At 54.1% G+C, this 19,144-nt stretch overlaps 1 protein-coding gene across 1 annotated transcript; it reads left to right on the top strand.

The window, feature by feature from the left end:
- Nucleotides 1–2,142: 2,142 nt before the first annotated feature.
- Nucleotides 2,143–17,445, top strand: LOC107077445 (interleukin-17 receptor E). Its single transcript, XM_069189647.1, has 17 exons — nucleotides 2,143–3,214; nucleotides 7,063–7,078; nucleotides 7,282–7,410; nucleotides 7,784–7,887; nucleotides 8,001–8,078; nucleotides 8,370–8,490; nucleotides 9,935–10,074; nucleotides 10,298–10,366; nucleotides 10,579–10,645; nucleotides 12,516–12,709; nucleotides 13,023–13,070; nucleotides 13,590–13,635; nucleotides 13,810–13,961; nucleotides 14,152–14,220; nucleotides 15,128–15,179; nucleotides 16,002–16,109; nucleotides 16,401–17,445. The coding sequence occupies exons 1-17, from the start codon at nucleotides 3,119–3,121 to the stop codon at nucleotides 17,342–17,344; spliced, it is 2,433 nt and encodes an 810-aa protein (XP_069045748.1). The 5' UTR covers nucleotides 2,143–3,118; the 3' UTR covers nucleotides 17,345–17,445.
- Nucleotides 17,446–19,144: the final 1,699 nt, after the last annotated feature.

Genomic DNA, 19,144 nt, shown 5'->3' with positions numbered 1-19,144 from the left:
TGTCAATTTCGATTCAATTCAAGGTGCTTTATTAGCATGACCGATGGGTACAATCAGTGTTGCCAAAGCAAATAAAATAATGAAATTCACATGGAACAAAAAAAAGTAAAATAAAATCTACAGACATTTACAACAAAAACATATTATAAAATATTTACATGTATTGTAAACATATGGAGCATGATTGGGAGACAGACTCACTGTTCCTCAGGAGAAACTGAGGAACAGGAGAAACTGAGGAGAAACTCAGCTGGTGAGTTTAATTGGTTTAATTGGAGATAGCAAATCACATATTGGGCTGCCAGTTCAACTGAGTTCCCTCCCCCCTCTCCCAGTAGGACTGGGACCCGTTGTGATTCTGGCAGGTGTGGGAACTCTGGGATTAGATTGCTGAATTTAGGGAAGAATGTTTCTCTAATCCTGTCTCTCACTCCTCTCTCCTCTCTTCTGTCTTTTCCCCTTTCTCCTCTCTCCTGTCTCTCCCTCCGCTCTCCTCTCTCTTCCTCCTCCCTCCTCTCTCCTGTCTCTCCCTCCTCTTCTCTCTCTCCTGTCTCCTGTCTCTCCCTCCCCTCTCTCTTCCTCTTGCAGTCTCTCACCCTGGTCAGGCCCTTGGCCAGTGTGTTTTATCTCTCTCTCCTGGGTGTCTCTTTCCTCATGGGGACCTTTAGAATTTGTCTTAATGAAATGAATTAGTCCTTCCCCTGCATGTTGCTTGAGCCAGAAGCCAGTGTCGCTGACAGCACCCTGGGAGAGACAACAGAGAGAACTCAGCGCAAACAGGCCAGTGCCTTCAGGCCCCAGAGCTCTCAGTGTGAGTAGGGGGGCGGGGAGGCCGGTTGTGTGGGATTGTGTCTCTGGAAAAACAGGTTGAGTAAAGCTGTATATTCACCTGCGGGACAGAGGACAGGACGGTCCAGTTTCCAGGAAGACAAAGGCAGGAAATTTCATCCTCGTTAGTTAATTGATTCAGCTGGTGAGTTTAATTGGTTTAATTGGTTGCGGTGCCAGTATTCTGGGTAGAGCCAGGGCCAGATTGTGCTGTTCGTAGGCCCGGGGCACTCTCACTCCGACACGTGCAGAAAGAGGGGGAAACGCCAATCGGACGCCGTCGCCTGACATGATGCACTTTAAACTGGTCTCACGCTAACCCACGCCTGCCTGGAGTCCTGCACACTCACCTGCAGAGACTGCACACCTGCCTGGAGTCCTGCACACTCACCTGCAGAGACTGCACACCTGCCTGGAGTCCTGCACACTCACCTGCAGAGACTGCACGCCTGCCTGGAGTCCTGCACGCTCACCTGCAGAGACTGCACGCCTGCCTGGAGTCCTGCACACTCACCTGCAGAGACTGCACACCTGCCTGGAGTCCTGCACACTCACCTGCAGAGACTGCACACCTGCCTGGAGTCCTGCACGCTCACCTGCAGAGACTGCACACCTGCCTGGAGTCCTGCACACTCACCTGCAGAGACTGCACGCCTGCCTGGAGTCCTGCACACTCACCTGCAGAGACTGCACGCCTGCCTGGAGTCCTGCACACTCACCTGTGTCAGGGTGTGTGCGTGCTGTGATAGAGGGTGTGTGTCAGGGTGTATGCACATTAGGTGTGTGTGTCAGGGTGTATGCACATTAGGTGTGTGTGTCAGGGTGTATGCACATTAGGTGTGTGTGTCAGGAGGTAGAGATTTTTCGGGACCTTGTCTCTCACCAGTCCTTCTGAGGCCTCTCCTTTCAAACATGAGCAGCAAAAGTGTTCTTGACTGTAGCTACTTTCCACTGGCAAATCTAGGTTGTGTGATCTCGTCTACACATAAAACCGCAGCAAATGTATTTTCCGATAAATGCTGTGCGTTGATAAAGGCAGAGCACATCTGCGTCAGGGCGACATGTGCTGATCAGATTAGATAAAGGCGCCGGCTTCTCAAAAACCACTGAAATAAAAGCACAAGATATTTACATTTTCATCTTCTTCAAAAGGTTAGTCAATTTCTAAAGTCCCCTCCCCCTGAGCTCTCCTACACTAACGACTTGGCGTTTCCTGGAAGAGTGAGGTTTATCTGGGCTGTTAAATAACTCTGGTTAATGGAAACCACAGGGCAGCACACAACAGTCAGATTAGATTTCATCAGTCACTCCGTATTCTAGAATACGTCTAGAATACGGCAGCACAGCTGTGTAGAACAGATTACCACATGTGAGTTACTGGGGTCTGGTTGTAATAATTATAATAGTTGTTTACACTTATATAGCGCTTTTCTGGACACTCCACTCAAAGCGCTTTACTGGGGTCTGGTTGTAGCGGCAGGAGAGTTACTGGGGTCTGATTGTAGCGGCAGGAGAGTTACTGGGGTCTGGTTGTAGCGGCAGGAGAGTTACTGGGGTCTGGTTGTAGCGGCAGGAGAGTTACTGGGGTCTGATTGTAGCAGCAGGAGAGTTACTGGGGTCTGGTTGTAGCGGCAGGAGAGTTACTGGGGTCTGGTTGTAGCAGCAGGAGAGTTACTGGGGTCTGGTTGTAGCGGCAGGAGAGTTACTGGGGTCTGATTGTAGCAGCAGGAGAGTTACTGGGGTCTGGTTGTAGCGGCAGGAGAGTTACTGGGGTCTGGTTGTAGCAGTTCTGCGCGTCACTTCAACAGTCTCGGTAACACGGCACCTGTGGTGTTGCTGCGCTACAGGCAGGAGGTGGGGCTGCATTTCTGAAATATTGCCGGACACAAACAGACAGTCCCATTTACCGGCTGCCGCAAGGCGACGGGAGAAGTTGTTTTTCTCGTCCTTGTCCAGAAGAGAAAAACAGGAGCGCACTGTGAGTCTTCAAGATCACCGCGAGTGAAGGACAGACCGCACAGCCTCGCAGATGCGGCTCGGATTGGTAAAAACCGGACAAACACGCCGATACCTGGGCTTTACCTACGTGACACAAGCTCAGCACGACGTTCGGGAAACAGTTTTTAATCTTTCGGCTTCCCCACCCACACGGAACTGTGACGGCCCGATCCCCTGCGAGTCAAAACACGTGCCACTTCCTGAGCGGCGTGACTCCTGAAGGGCTCGCCTCGCGCTCGTTCCCCGTCGCCCGTGGACGTGGCCCCGCGGGGCTCGAGGCTGAGCCGGAGGGATGGAGCTCGCGCTGGGACTCGCCGCGCTCGCGCTGATCCTCGTGGCGCCGGCCGTGGGACGGGAGCTGAGGAGGAACAATCTCGCCATCACACTCGTAAGAGCACGGCGGGGTCCGCAGCAGGGTTTTGGGGTTTGTGGGTGACCCCGGTCACGATGAGAACATACGATATCCTAAGCAGGCAGTTGGCAGTAAATGGACCGCTGTCGGCTCCAGCAGCGTGGGGCTGCGCAGCTCAGTGCGGTGGAGTTCCGTTCTCCCACACCCCTCCGTGTAAGGACGCGTGTTCTGCTCTTCCTCGGGTCTGTGTCCCTCGGTTCGCTCTGGAGAAGCGCGCTGGCGTGACTCTGTCAGTGTCCCGGAGGATTGTGAAGACAGGTATCAGGTCTCCTCACAGTCCCCGGGCCCAGACTAGAGGTCCAGTCCCTGCAGCTGCTCAGAGCAGGACTGTCCTCTGGGCCCCAGAGTGGATCTGGCTGCTCTTCTCCATTCCAGAGCAGCAACATCTTTTCTAGACCGGGGGGGACCAGGATTGCAGACAATCGTGTAATAAATCAGTGCTTACCAGATCTTTATACACTCGCGGCATCCGTTACATTTAAATTCTACACTTTTAACTGTAGATCTCAGCATTTTATTGCTTTGCCTCCAGCTGAGTCTAGAAGATGTAAATGCTGTGTCAACATAAACACCTCAGTTACCCTCAGTGTTTTTACTGTCTGCATGCAAAACCCTGCACATGTCTTCGCTAAACATCATCTGCCACGTGTTTGCTCAGTCCTGAATCGTATCTAAACCTTTTTTCAGTTTCATTTACTGCCTCTGCAGTGTTTGCTAATCCTCCTCACTTGAGATCATCTGCGAACCTGTCTAGTTTACTAACGACACCAGGATCTAGATTCCTGATATAAAGTAATTAGTGGTCCTGGTACTCGGCCTGCGGTAGCCCTCTGTTTTGCGTGTTCACCCTCAGTGTGTGCCCTCTGTCTTTTATTTCATGACCAATTCTTAGTCTGATCGCCCACTTTTCCCAGTATGCCTACTGCTCGCAATTTGAGAATTAATCATTTGTGAAGATCTTTATCAAAACCATTCAGAAAATCTAACTGCACCACATCATACTGTATGCCCAGTCTGTGTATCCATTCCTACTGTTACTTGTTCAGACACGTTCGACAAAATCGGCCCTTTCTAAATCCATGTTGACGGTTTCCTAGAATCTTGTTTCCATACAGGTGATCCTTAGTTTACCTGTAGCGGTTTACATGTGACAGAAGTCAGACTTATTGTTAAGCCGTGACTTGGCTGGGCTTTGTCACTCTTGCTGTGGATGTGCATGATGTGAGCAGGTCACTAGTCCCAGGTTCAAGCCCTGTCTCGGGAGACTGTTAAAAGAGCCACATGTGAATAACTTCTCATCAATACAGCTGGTGAGATTCCAGCTGGCTCTGGAGCTTCATTCATCCTCGGTGCAGGAAAACTGGCGCTTCTATACTGACGCTGTTCAACACAGAACTGTCCTTCGGCCCCTGAGGCCTGTGTCCATTCCTCCTGAGTGCTCGCTGGAGAGAAGTCCTCCTGCTGTCTAGAAGTGTCCTCTCACTGCCCTGAGGCAGTCCACTCCAGCCTTCACAGGCCTGTTGCTGAACTGGCTTTTTATTTCTCCCAGCCTGTCTTGTAATATTCCTTGACAGCTCTTTCTTGGCCTGTCTAATATTTTAAACTGTGTTGCAAGTCGTTGAGTTCCCTTTCTTTCACTGGATCCTGTTGTTTTTAATATTTTTTGTGAAGCGTTTTCTTTTTCCTTTTTTTCCTCATTGATTTGTTCAGCCCTTGGGGATATTGTGTTTTACGTTTCGATTTATTTGCTTCGTGCTTCGAGCAGAGTCGGTTTAATCTGCTGCTGTCCTTTCTCCACGGACTCAATCTCAGTTTTGTCCCATTTCACTTCTCTTGTTCTGTACCGTGTTCCTCTCAAGTCAGCTTTCCGGAAATCGTAAACATCAGATTTCAAGTCGGCCAGCTCAGTTTCAGAGTGTGCTTTAAAGCGTGTTGTAATCCCGGCTCTCTCACTTCCCTTTGCCCCGGCAGTCTCCAGGGCCCGGCGAGCAGATCTGGAGGAGGCTTCCTCTTGAAGGCCCTCTGGCGAGCTGGGCGGGAGCCGTCGCTCTCCGTGTTGGCCCCTGCAGTGAGGGCACCTCGAGTCTCGCACAAACACTGCTTCTTCTTCATTTCATCACACGGTGTTGAGTTAGAGACCTCGGCAAAGTTGGCCCTCCTGCGTCCAGCGCAAACGATGAAACTCACCGCGTTCTGCAGCGCCTGTGCCGTTGAAAGTACCGCTTTCACTCCCGAGATATAGCGCCTTCTTTATTCAGGGCCACACATGACTCTTGTCGCCGTTGTAGGGGGGCTGAGTGACGCCGCACCCTGAAAAAGACTCTGTCTTCAAGACGAGAGCACGTCAGGCGCTGCTTTTCCAGCACAAACCAGCAGGAACGGCGCGCGGACGAATGCTGTGGGTTTCCTTGCTGAATCATGATCAACAGCTGTGTCTGGTGCTCTACGGTATTGTCCCAACTCTGCAGCTTTGGAATGTTATTCAACTCCGCAGGGATACGGAGACTCCTAATTCCTCTAGCTGTCGTTCCCGAACCTGTGAGGTCTTTGGCATAGAGTGCTGTGCCGTCTCTCCGGAAGGGAGCGTGTCTGCCGACGTTATTCCTCCCCAGCAGTTTCAGCTGAGCAGCTCTCTGGGACTCAATCAATCAATCATTCAATCAAACTTTATTGATCAAAGGCACAACAATGCAGCAGTGGTTGCTGGTAATGAAATGTCTTCTCTACGAGCTCACAGGGGGGGGGGGAGAGAAAAATAAAAAATATTTGTAACGAATTAAGGTGACATAATAATAGATAATAATGTAATAGAAATTGAATGAAATAAACTCAGACAAGACTCAATATGAGTTGAGCTGCTCTGTGTCCAGGGAGTGCAGTGTGCCCATGGCCATGAGGCCACTACAGGTGATTTGCTAAAGGAGCTGCAGGTTGGCTGTCCAGTGGTCATGTTGCCTGGAGGAAGAAGCTGCTCCGTGATCTGTTGGACTTTTACCGAATTCCAGTGACGTCACCCCCCAGCGTGGCTGCCTCCTGCCTGCTGCTCCCAGCTCGGCCGTCTCGCTTCTCCCTTGGTCTTTGCTCCCATGAAACTTCATTTTCATTTTCTTTTCCTTGGTTCCCCCCCCTTCCCCGCCCAGTTTAAACGTTTCTGGATCTCCTCGTGGATTCGCGGTGTCCGTTGGTCCGTCCCGTCGGTACCGAAGCCCGGGAGATGTCTCCAGTGCCCACGGGCTGTGCAGACGGGTCGGCACCTGGAGTTGCTGTGTCTCAATCTCCTGTAATTTTTTCTGAGGCTCTACTGTATATATTGGGGTTCCAGCTGGACTGCGGTGGGGATGGGTGAATATTGGGGTTCAGTCTGGACTGCGGTGGGGACAGGTGAATATTGGGGTTTGAGCTGGACTGTGGTGGGGATTGGTGAATACTGGGGTTCAGTCTAGACTGCGGTGGGGATTGGTGAATACTGGGGTTTGAGCTGGACTGCAGTGGGGATATTGGGGAGTATGAGCAGGGAGACGCAGAGGAGCACTACGAACAGCGGTGGTGCCGGAGGCTCAGGGACACCCGTCGGAGTCTGGGCTGCAGTTGTTGCTCTTCTTCCCACAAGAGGGGTGTCTGCAGACGCAGAGCCGCTGTTCTGTCGGGCCATCCCAGCTGTCACCCCCACAGTTCCTCCGCATGAATGCAAAACCTGCGTCGTGTTTTGCGGAAGTTTTTTTTCTCCTTCTGTAAAACTGAGGTGTTGCTCAACAGCCCTTTGACAAGCTTCCTCTGTGCAGCGCTGCCAACGCCCTCTCTCTCTCTGCTCTCTGTCTCTGCAGGTCCGAGAGCTGGCTGGTAAGTTCCTTGACTTGGCGGGTCTGTGGAGCGCCTGAGCAGGACACACACAGGCGCCGTGGGAAGAGGAGTCCTTCCTGCGCTGTGCCTGGACGCAGCCCTGCTCCCGCCCTGCAGGTGGCGCTGGATTCGCTCTGACACGTTGGCTCCTCATGGGGGCCGCTGGAGGTGCAGAATCTGACCCCGGCCTCTCTCTCCTCCAGACCCTCACCGGACCGGGCCGGAGCCGGAGGCCAGGCCCAGCCTGTCCCTCTCGACACTGACGCTGTGCCCGCCCGGACGGGCCCACTGCAGCACCTGTGTCAGGGCCCAGGTGGCGCTGCCCTGCAGGGGTGAGTCTCTGGCCCCTGGACAGGGGGCCCCCTGCGCTCTTCCTCACCATCCTCACATCACAGGTCATTAACTGCAGCAAACAGTGAAATCAAGAATATCACGCCAAGCTCTCCCTGCTGCCTGTTCTCGTAATGATCTCCGAGAGCCCAGAAAACACTCCTGCAGTTCAAGCCACGTCTCCAAGGCGGAGCTCTTTCGCCCTCTGGTGGAGACCTCTGTCCCTGCAGCACTCCGCCAGCTGCTGGCTTCTGAACGCAGGCAGCACAGAGTGGTCCTTGTCCCCGCCCCGCCCCCGGCTCTGCTTTCACTGCTCTCTGTCGCCCCCTCTCGCTCAGTCTCCCTCATTGCACGTGTCCCATCTTCTGCTCTCAGTTCTGCCCAGAAACATTGTGCTGGACTTCCTGGAGCTGAGCAGCAACCGCCACTGGGAGGTCAGGGTGCGCGGGAGACGCCGTGCCACTACAGAAACCTGGAAAGTAAGAAACCCCTCATCTGTTTTTCCCCTCCGCCACCGGCTCTGTCCTGCGTGCTGCATGGACGGCTCTGATCGGCTCTCTCTCCTCTCTTCCCTCTCCCCTCTGTCTGTCAGTGGCAGGAGCAGAGAAGGGCTTGGAAGATACTGGAGCCCCCAGACCCACAGCTGAATTCGTCACACACACCCAGAACTGTAAGATGTGTCTGTCTGCTGAATCTGACTGGCCCTGTGTCTCTCTGTACTCCTGTCTCCCTCTGTGTCTCTCTGTACTTCTGCGTCTCTCTGCGTCTCCATGTGTCTTTCTGCGTCTTTCTGTGTCTTTATGCATCTTTCTGTCCCGCTGCGTCTCGCTGTGTCTCCCTGTGTCTCTATGCCTCTCTGTGTCCTTGTGTCTTTCTGTACTCCTATGTCTCTCAGTGCCTCTTTGTGCTCCTGTGCTCCTCACTGTATCACTCTCTCTCTCTGTCTGTCTGTCCCTCTCAGTGGCAGCTGTCCTATGAGTGTTTTGAGGCAGAGGGGGGGCGTGATGTCCTGGTGTCTGTGTCTAGCAGTGAGCTCCAGGAGCCGGTGAGCGTGGCCTACACGGTGGAGGACAGCGAGAGAGGTACGGCCCAACACACTGTCACTGCAGGGAGCAGCCTGAGAACATTGCAGGAGTGCAGGAGTTCACCATGTGATGTTCTATTCATTATAGCAGATTGCAGTGTCCAATATTTTATTTGAGTTTACTCTGTTGTGGCGTATGACAGTACAACAGTTTATTCTACACTACAGCAGTAAGTTGCAGTACATTGTTGGATGTAATTGAATATTACAACGTCAGGTAATTAGATTCAGTTCCTGTAAAGAAGTAGCAGTGTTCAGTCTGGGACACTAACAGCCCACACCTTGTTTTTGTACCTGTTGGGAAATCGTGAACTCCCACTGCTATAAAGTGCTGGAGGGTGCAGCGTGTGTGCTGGAGGGTGCAGCGTGTGAGCTCGAGGGTGCAGCGTGTGTGCTGGAGGGTGCAGCGTGTGAGCTGGAGGGTGCAGCGTGTGTGCTGGAGGGTGCGGCGTGTGAGCTCGAGGGTGCAGCGTGTGAGCTGGAGGGTGCAGCGTGTGCTGGAGGGTGCAGCGTGTGCTGGAGGGTGCAGCGTGTGAGCTGGAGGGTGCAGCGTGTGTGCTGGAGGGTGCGGCGTGTGAGCTCGAGGGTGCGGCGTGTGTGCTCGAGGGTGCAGCGTGTGCTCGAGGGTGCAGCGTGTGAGCTGGAGGGTGCAGCGTGTGAGCTGGAGGGTGAAGCGTGTGAGCTGGAGGCTGCAGCGTGTGAGCTCGAGGGTGCAGCGTGTGAGCTGGAGGGTGCAGCGTGTGAGCTGGAGGGTGCAGCGTGTGAGCTGGAGGGTGCAGCGTGTGAGCTGGAGGGTGCAGCGTGTGAGCTCGAGGGTGCAGCGTGTGCTGGAGGGTGCGGCGTGTGAGCTCGAGGGTGCAGCGTGTGAGCTGGAGGGTGCAGCGTGTGAGCTCGAGGGTGCAGCGTGTGAGCTGGAGGGTGCGGCGTGTGAGCTGGAGGGTGCGGCGTGTGAGCTGGAGGGTGCGGCGTGTGAGCTCGAGGGTGCGGCGTGTGAGCTCGAGGGTGCAGCGTGTGTGCTCGAGGGTGCAGCGTGTGCTGGAGGGTGCAGCGTGTGAGCTGGAGGGTGCAGCGTGTGAGCTCGAGGGTGCAGCGTGTGAGCTGGAGGGTGCAGCGTGTGAGCTCGAGGGTGCAGCGTGTGTGCTCGAGGGTGCAGCGTGTGCTGGAGGGTGCAGCGTGTGAGCTGGAGGGTGCAGCGTGTGAGCTGGAGGGTGCAGCGTGTGAGCTCGAGGGTGCAGCGTGTGAGCTCGAGGGTGCAGCGTGTGAGCTGGAGGGTGCAGCGTGTGAGCTCGAGGGTGCAGCGTGTGCTCGAGGGTGCAGCGTGTGAGCTCGAGGGTGCAGCGTGTGCTCGAGGGTGCAGCGTGTGAGCTGGAGGGTGCAGCGTGTGAGCTGGAGGGTGCAGCGTGTGCTCTCACACACTCTGGTGTGCTTGGCACTCACTGCAGGCCCCATGTTCAACGTGACCCTGGATGGACCTGCTCGCGCCCTGGTGGTGTCTGTGCTCCCTGGGCCAGTGCTGAAGGCGCGGCTGTGCTACCAGCACTTCATCGTCTGTGATGACCTCTCCCCCCCGGTCACTGGCCTGGTGAGGACACCTGTCTGTGTACTCGCAGCCTGCTTCTCTCTGTCCTCTTCTCTGTCTCGCTCCGGTCCTGACAGCGGTGAGGTTCCTACCCCTTGCCTGCAGAGCCAGTCGAGTGTCCTCTGTGTGTCGCAGGCCTGCGCCCGCTCCTGTCCCGGGCTCCTCTGCCCAGGAGCGCGGAGAGCCAGGCGTCTCCGTACCCCTCCTGACCCTCTGTGTGTCGCAGGTGGACCCCAGCGAGGCTCTGAGCGCCCACCTGTCCTTCCCCCTCCTGCTGCCCTGCCTGTGTGTGGAGGTAAGAGTCCGACTCCCTCAGCTGCCAGAGCGGGGCGGGGGGTCAGAGGAGGAGACACGGGACACAGAGAGAAGGGGAGATCGTTCTCCCAGTGGAGCCCCGCTAGCAGAGAGGCATTTCATCCTTGGAACAGTCAAGGCAGCACGAATCACACACTGGACTGCAGACTTACAGCTGTCTGTCTCTCAGCCTGCGCACACCTCTTTCTGCAGGTGTATCGTCTGGGGTACGACCACTGGCGCCGGACAGCCTGCCCCCTGAAGGACCAGCCCTGGGACAGTGAGTGTGTCCTTCTCTCTGAGCTTCCTGAAGGCCTTCTCTCTCTCTCACACACACACACGGGTGCCGTCAGCCACTGAACTGAGTCAGTAGAGGGTGCTGTGTCGATTGTGACCACCAGAGGGAGCACAGTACATACATCAAGTACAACTGTGGTGGACAGATTAATAATAATAATTATAATAATAATTGCTTACACTTATATAGCGCTTTTCTGGACACTCCACTCAAAGCGCTTTACAGGTAATGGGGACTCCCCTCCACCACCACCAATGTGCAGCATCCACCTGGATGATGCGACGGCAGCCATAGTGCGCCAGAACGCTCACCACACATCAGCTATCAGTGGGGATGAGAGCAGAGTAATGAAGCCAATTCATAGAGGGGGATTATTAGGAGGCCATGATGGGGTAAAGGCCAGGGGGGAAATTTGGCCAGGACACCGGGGTTACACCCCTACTCTTTTCGAGAAGCGCCCTGGGATTTTTAATGACCACAGAGAGTCAGGACCTCAGTTTTACGTCTCATCCGAAGGACGGGGCCTGTTTACAGTATAGTGTCCCCGTTATTATTAGGATTATTAGGAGGCCATGATGGGGTAAAGGCCAGGGGGGAAATTTGGCCAGGACACCGGGGTTACACCCCTACTCTTTTCGAGAAGCGCCCTGGGATTTTTAATGACCACAGAGAGTCAGGACCTCGGTTTTACGTCTCAACCGAAGGACGGGGCCTGTTTACAGTATAGTGTCCCCGTCACTATACTGGGGCATTAGGACCCACATGGACCGCAGGGTGAGCGCCCCCTGCTGGCCCCACTAACACCTCTTCCAGCAGCAACCTTAGTTTTTCCCAGGAGGTCTCCCATCCAGGTACTGACCAGGCTCACACCTGCTTAGCTTCAGTGGGTTGCCAGTTGTGAGTTGCAGGGTGATATGGCTGCTGACGTAAGTGATGTGGAAGGCATACAGTCATAAGAATATTAAATAAATATCCTTACACTTCTATACTGCTTTTCTGGACACTCCACTCAAAGCGCTTTACAGGTAATGGGGATCCCCTCCACCCCCACCTGTGTGCAGCCCCACCTGGATGATGCAACGGCAGCCATAGTGCGCCAGAACGCTCACCACACAGCAGCTATCAGTGGGGAGGAGAGCAGAGTGATGAAGCCAGTTCATAGAGGGGGATTATTAGGAGGCCAAGATCAGTAAAGGCCAGGGGGGCAGTAATTTTAAATCCTACAATTTGCCTTTTTATTGCTTTCTGTAGTGTCTAGAAGATGGAAATGATGTGTCAACATGAACACCTCAGTCTTTTCCATAAGCGGCCTCTTCTGTCTCAGTTTCCCCATTTGTATTTACAGTCTATGTTTTTACTGCCTGCATGCAAAACCCTGCACTTGTCTCCATTAAACATCATCTGCCAGGTGTTTGTTCAGTCCAGTCCTGAATTGTATCTAAACCTTTTTCAGTTTCATTTGAGATCATCTGCGAACCTGTCTAGTTTACTAACAACACCAGGATTGAGATTCCATATATATACTAATTAGAGCAGTGGTCCTAGTACACATCCCTGTGGTACTCCTACTCTCTACAGCAGTTTGAGAATTGATCATTTATGGGGAACTTAATCGATCCTTCTGACAATCTCAGTACTCAGACCATGTGCTCTGAGTGAGTCCAGAACTGCTGCTTGTAAACCCCTGTCTGGAGGAACTGATACTCATCTGGACCAGTATTGTCCATAGGATTGTGTTCCCCTATGCAGGCATCCTGTATTCCTGCAGCTTTAACAATTTATCTCCCTGAATTTGTCACTTGAACTGAACAGTTTTTCAGTTTCAGTTAACTTCAGCTCTGGTTTATTCCAGCACGGGCTGATGATTTGTGGCGATCCAGCACTCTTCACTTCCTGGGTCAGAGGTCAGGCAGCACGCTGACCCTGAGGTGGGACTCTCCCTGCCCTCTACCAGACAGCTCTGCCTCCCTCTGCTGGAGAGACAGTGAAACTGCACCCAGTGCATGCAGAGTGATAGTCAACTCCACACTGAAGAGGGAAGACTCTGTGAGTAACACTACTACAGCAGTACTGTTACTAATATTGATAGCACTACAGAGAATAACAATAATGAATCTACAACAGACAGTCTAAGAGTGCGTATTAATTATAGATCAAGCAAGATTACTGTAACTGCTGAGGGGAGTTATAGTCTCAATACCAAATCGTAGAGCAAGAAGGAGGCTGTGAACTCATGTATTTTACTAAAATCATTGAATGGGGAAACAGACTGGTTAACAATCCCAAACTGGACCCCAGTGAGCGGCTGGTGTCTGAGACGGTTCTAGAAAGACTGTGACCCCCCTCCTCCCTCCCTCAGGTGTACACAATCTCCGGAGTGGACAGACACCCACAGCTGTGTGTCCAGGTGAGTATCGTACATCGGGGACGGGGGCCCCTCGCTCAGGGTGGGAAGGACTTGTTCTGTGGCCAAACAGAGTTTTCTTTCATATTTAAAAGTGCACAGACTTGTTAATAGGACTTAACTGTGTGGAGCTACTCATGGGCAGAGTGGGCAACAGTAAGTGAGAGTCTGTGGGAGTTGGTAGCAGTCAGTGGAAATGTGTGATCGTGTGTGTGTGGATGAGTGGATGGATAGCATCTTTTTTCTAAGATGTATGTTATTTAACTTGTTGTTGTTGCTGCTGCTGCTGTTCTGTGTTTATGTTGTTGGTGTTTCCTTAATGTCTCTGTATGGGAGCAGACATGCAAACAAGCACATCATGGCACCTGTGCACATGACAATAAATTGAACTGAACTGATGAGTGTGTGTGTGAGGCTCAGGGAGTGTGTGTAAGTATGTGTTGCTGTGCATGAGTGTGCTTGTGTGTGTTTCAGTGCTTGTTTTGAGTTGTGACAGACCTGCTTGTTTCCTTCTCCCTGCAGTTATCCTACAAAGACAGCTACCACGTAGAGTGTCCCTTTGGCCCAGGTGGGTCAAGACGTTCTGATTCCCTTACCCATGGAACCCAGTTATTTATAGATGGAGTGTAACTGTTGTCTGCCAGGCGCTGAAGGAGCCTGGGCAGTAATTCTCACGACAGCTCGGGGCGATGGCCTGGCCTCTCTGCAGCCTGTGGCTGAATGTCTCTCCCCTGTGCTCCAGGAGACACGGACTGGACAGCGGAGGTCACGCCTGCCGGCTCGCTCCAGCACCTGCGCATCACCTCTGGCGTCCCAGCATCCTTCAGTGCCGGGCTGTGCCGCCGCGAGGAGGGGCGCTGCATCCCTGTGGCGCCCGTGCACAGCGCCTCGCTGGTGAGAGAGCGGGGGCCAGGAGCTGCAGACGGGGGCGATCGCTGAGGCTGTGCAGGGGGTCAAGGGAGCCCGGTCTCCCTGGTCTCCAGCTGAGGAGGACGTGGGAGGAGACTGCATAAGCATGCAGCGTTGCGAAAGGTGCTGCTGAGGTCTGCTCCTTCGGGGGTTAACGCTGCGCTCTGTCCTGCAGGACTCGAGTTCGAACGCCACGGAGCTGCGCATGACTCTGAGCTCTCCGGGCCCCTGGCTTTGCGTGCAGGTATGTCTCCCCTGTCTTCAGATGGGCTGTTCTGAAATGTGAGGGGACGTTTGTGTGGCTTTGTGTTTTGGGGGGGATGTGAATGTTGGGGGACAGGACTTCGTGCTGTGTGCACAGCTCTGGTCTTCAGGATAAATCGGAGATGCTGCTGCTCAACAGTCTGTCCAGAGAAGAGCAGCCAGATACAGTACATCCCAGACCTTCAGGGACTGTCCCCCACCGACAGGCTACTGAGAGAACTGAGACGACTTGGAGGGGAGCAGGTTCCAGTGCTCAGAATGCTCAGAGACCAGAGCAAAGTCACCGCAGCAGAGTCTTCAGTGAGCTGTGTGTGACCCTCCTAAATCTTATCTGTCTGTTTTATAGTCCTCTTGAACAGCTGGGTAAACAGGCCTGAACCACAAACACTGGTGGTTAAGGGCTGGTTAGGTGGTGCTGGTCTCTATTTTTCATGTTTAACCCAGAGGGCTTTGCCATATGACGAAACCAGCCCTTAGTATTATTTAGATTGGAGCTCAATAAACTGATCATTAAATACTGACTTACAGTGGTAATGTACGCTACTACAGGACATCCCTCTTCAATCATCATTTTTGTAATATACAGTACCTCCCGCTTTCAAAGGCAAAATCCCATGAAGATCAGGACTGTATCAGTTACGGATGGGTACTGTAGACTTCATCATCAACATAATATACCACCCTTACACTGTTACTAACTCCTGGGACATTGGTCTGGAAATCTGTGTCCGGAGGCAAGAGCGCCCCCTACTGGCTCTCTGCCCTCTGTTCCTCTCTCCCAGTTCAGTACTTCTTCAGGTGTCTGCGTCCACAAAAGATATAAAAGGGTAGAAAGATAGAAAGAATAGCCCCTCCTGCCCCTGACTGTCCCTTCCTGTGTCCCCCAGGTGTGGCGTACAGACGTGGCGTTCTCGGCGAAGACCCTGCTGTGCCCTTACAGTGAGTGTCTCTTCTGCTGTCAGGAGTGGGCCAGGGATTGGGAGCAGGGAGTTCAGAGCGGGCAGCCCAGCAACGGGGCAGGTCAGCTCTGCTGCCCTCCAGCCCCGGTGTCCTGGCTGGGCCCCTGTCTGTTCCAGAGGGAGGGGGTTCTTCTGTGTGGAGTTTGCGTGTTCTCCCGTGTTTCATGTTGGTGCTTGCTGGGTGTTCTGACTTCATCCCACTTCACGAAGAAAAACAGGAGCAGTGTGCGCAGCTGTCCAGGACTCCCTGTGCTGCCAGATGAGAATGTACATTTTCACACAAAGAGAAGCGAGTATGCAGATTCCTTCTCTGATATAAAAACCTGGGCGACTCAAACTTTCCTTCACTCAAAGTGCAACTAGACTGAGGTCATGCTGCTCGGCTCCTCCGTCATCTGCGTCAGGCCAGGGCAGTTACCCTGTCTGTGTTCGCCTACCCCCAGCACTTTCAAGCCCAGACTCGAAACCTCCTCCTTCAGAAGGGCTTTGCTAAATTAGCGTCTCTCTCTGCTCCATTTTTTAACCTCTGGTGCATTATAACCGATAGCCTTTCTTGTATGTCCTTACATTGTAATTTGCTGTCCTTATAACTGTTTTTTTCTTTCCTTTATACCTAATGTAAAGCACTTTGAGACGTAACTTTTTAAGGCGCTATATAAAACAAAGCTTGTTTTTATGTCTGGGACACAGTTCCCACCCCAGCTGTTGACAGGATCCTCCGGACCCTTGAGGAAACCGCCGGGTGAGACTCCCGTGTCAGCAGACGGATGACCTGCTCTCATTCCTGTCGATTCTTCCTTAGATCCCAACGGGAGGCTCGGACTCATGGCTCTGGCCACTCTCATCCTGTCCTTCTCCGCGACGCTGCTGCTGTTCCTGGGATACCTGGGCGTCCGGAGGAGACTGTCAGGTGGGCCTGTGGGGGGGCTCCAGAGGCACTGCTGGCTTCAGCCATATAATCCATCGCTTGGCGGTTATTTCCGGTCATGAGCGCTTTTCAGAAGTGAGTTAAGGTGCAAACAAGTTTCACGAGGAGCAGGGGGGCAGATTGCACGCCCTGCCTCCTCCTCACAGAGCGAAAGGAGAGAGAAACCTGCGGAGAAGATGCAAACACGAAGAGAGAGAGGGGAGGGTGAGGAGGGAGAGCCGGTTCGACTCCCCGTGTCTGTGCCTGACCTGTTCTCTCTGCCTCCCCCTGCAGGCCCTGTCTGGCAGCACAAGCCCGTGCTGCTGGTGAGCTCCTCGGACTCGGAGCCCCAGGTGTCCGCGGTGTGCGCTCTGGCCTCCCTCCTGCAGAGGGAGCTGTGCTGCGAGGTGCAGCTGTCCCACTGGGCCCAGGGGGCGCTGGCGCAGCTGGGACCCGTGCCCTGGCTGTACGGGCAGAGAGAGGCCGTGAGGAGGGCAGAAGGCAGGGTGCTGATAGCCTGGAGCCCCGAGGGCAGGGAAGTGTACCAGCGCTGGAGAGGAGGTCGAGCTGGTGGAGAGGGAGGGGGAGGAAGAGAGGGAGAGAGGAGCAGCAGGAGACAGGAGGAAGAGACAGAGGGGGAGGAGAGGAGGAGGAAAGAGAGAGGAGCTGCAGAAGGAGAAGGAAAGGAGAAGAGAGGGAGACGAGCGGGAAGAGCGAACAGGAGATGCGGAGAAGGACGGGGAAGGAAGAAGAGGGAGCAGGGAGCGAAGAGGCCAAAGGGGGCGGCCCGGAGAGCGGAGGAAGAGTGGAGGCTCTGTGCGGGAAGAGAGGGGGAGGAGGGGAGCGGGACCAAGCAGGGGCCCTGCTCTTACACCAGCCCGGTGCTCCAGGCCGCCCTGGCCTGTCTGCTGAGCGAGCTGGGAGGCGGTGGCGGTGGGGAGTTTGCCCTGGTGTCTTTCACGGGGCTCTGCCACAGTCGGGACATACCCCAGAGACTCAGCGGGCTCCCCCACTACCGGCTGCCCCGCGATTTCGGGAGACTGGTGGAGGAGCTGCAGGGGGGCAGAGGGGGCTGCCGGCGCTGCTGGGCCCGGCTCCTGACCAAGACCCTGGCACACAGACTGGCGTGCCAGCTGGCGGCGTGGCTGTGGTCTCCCTGGCGACAGGAGGAGCGGCACCGGCGGGGCAAAGGTCACCACGACCACAGGAAGGGGAAGAGGAGGAGCTCACGCCGGTGAACAGGAGGACAAGCTCAGGGTGCCACGGCGACAGGAGGCGTGGCCCTGACTGGCAGTGGGGCGGGGCTTCCAGCACGCGGGGGCGTGGTCAGAGAGACAGCGTGGTGGCGGTGGTCTGGGCACCACTCCCTGAGTGCTTCTGCACTGGACCACTGCAGCAGGACCTTAAAACTACAGCAGATTAGTGCTGAACTTCATACAGGAGAGCTTGAGACAGGACGCTATCTGGCTATTTAGCCAGTTTGCTAGTTAGTAGTTGTTAGTAGTTGTCTTGTGCAGATTCAGTTTTATCGAGCTCAATAAGTCCAAGAACGCGCGCTGGGTCGGCCCCACAGAACAGACAAACTGCAAGGGTTTCCCAGCTCTTACATACAGTTAGAAGAAAGTTTGTTTCACGATCTGAGTGCTTGTCCTGTTCTTTGATATGTAATTCCTTCTTGTCCTGCTCTGTTGTGCTCTAGGTTCTGTCCTTTGATAGGCAGCAGACATTGGTCTGGTTTATCCTGTTTGTGGGTGTTGTTCCTGTCTTTTATTATGTAGTGTTAAGTCACTGGAGCTGCTAAAGCAAGTCAGCTTTATGGCATCTTAGCGTGACTTTTGTTGAAGGCTAAATTAACAGACCCCAGCAACACCTCTCACAATGTGCTTAAGTGGTGCTCCTTGCGATGCTGGATAAGTGAGGTGTATACATGTCCCAGTTCAGTTATTGGATCCTAGGATCTCGTCCAACTGTCTTGGAAGAAACCAGGGTGTCGGCTTCAACAGCATGGCTGGGCAGTGTTCCACACTCCCACAACTCTTTGTGTAAAATAGTGCCTCCTGTCATGACGGGAGGATCCCATCCAATCAAACCGGGGCGTCGGCTTCAGCACCACAGCTGGCCGGCTGTTCCAGACCCCCGCCGCCGCCCGCGCTTGTGGCCAGAAGCTCCTCCTGTTCTCGGACTCAAGCCGCTTCCTCCTGGGTTTTCTCTTGCTCAGAATGAAACAGGAACAAACGGGTGAAAGACTTACGTCAGCGGCTTGTGAATAACATCTCTCTTCTCCTCAATACAGCTGGTGAGATTCCAGCTGGCTCTGGAGCTTCATTCATCCTCGGTGCAGGAACACTGGCGCTTCTATACTGACGCTGTTCAACACAGAACTGTCCTTCGGCCCCTGAGGCCTGTGTCCATTCCTCCTGAGTGCTCGCTGGAGAGAAGTCCTCCTGCTGTCTAGAAGTGTCCTCTCACTGCCCTGAGGGAGTCCACTCCAGCCCTCACAGGCCTGTTGCTATTGTAGACTGAGCTAACGTTGTATTTCTTTTCGCCTCTGTTGTAATGTGCCGTGGCACGCAGTGCTGCCCCCCCCAGGGAGAACAGAGACGCCTGGCCGGCTGAGAGAGCCGCTGTCGGGCCGGCCCAGGCCCGTTTCGGTTCCTGGCTGCGTGGGTCGTGAGAAGGAAGTGTGAAAATGTTACATCTCTTCAGTCCAGGAATTTGGACAGTTAGTTTTGAAATGCACTGTCTTATGTGTGACTTTCCATTAAAAACAAAGAGCACTTACATCCATCGGTTTTCTGATCACTGGATACACGACAGGCTCATAGGGGGTGTCGGAGCCTAACTGGGCAAACAAGAGGCACAAAATGGGGTACACCCTGCACAGGACACACAAACACACACTCACACCGGGGCCAGTCGACCCACCAGCGAGTCTCTGGACTCTGGGAGGAACCCCACGGAAACGCAGGGAGAACATGCAGACTCCACGCAGACAGCACCCTGGCTGCGGAATTGAGCCCCAGGGCTGTGAGCCAGCA

This window comes from Lepisosteus oculatus, chromosome 4 (genome assembly GCF_040954835.1).
Source record: "Lepisosteus oculatus isolate fLepOcu1 chromosome 4, fLepOcu1.hap2, whole genome shotgun sequence".
Lineage (NCBI taxonomy): Eukaryota > Metazoa > Chordata > Actinopteri > Semionotiformes > Lepisosteidae > Lepisosteus > Lepisosteus oculatus.
The sequence above is the reverse complement of the archived record's forward strand: the minus strand, read 5'-3'. Positions and strand labels throughout refer to the sequence as shown.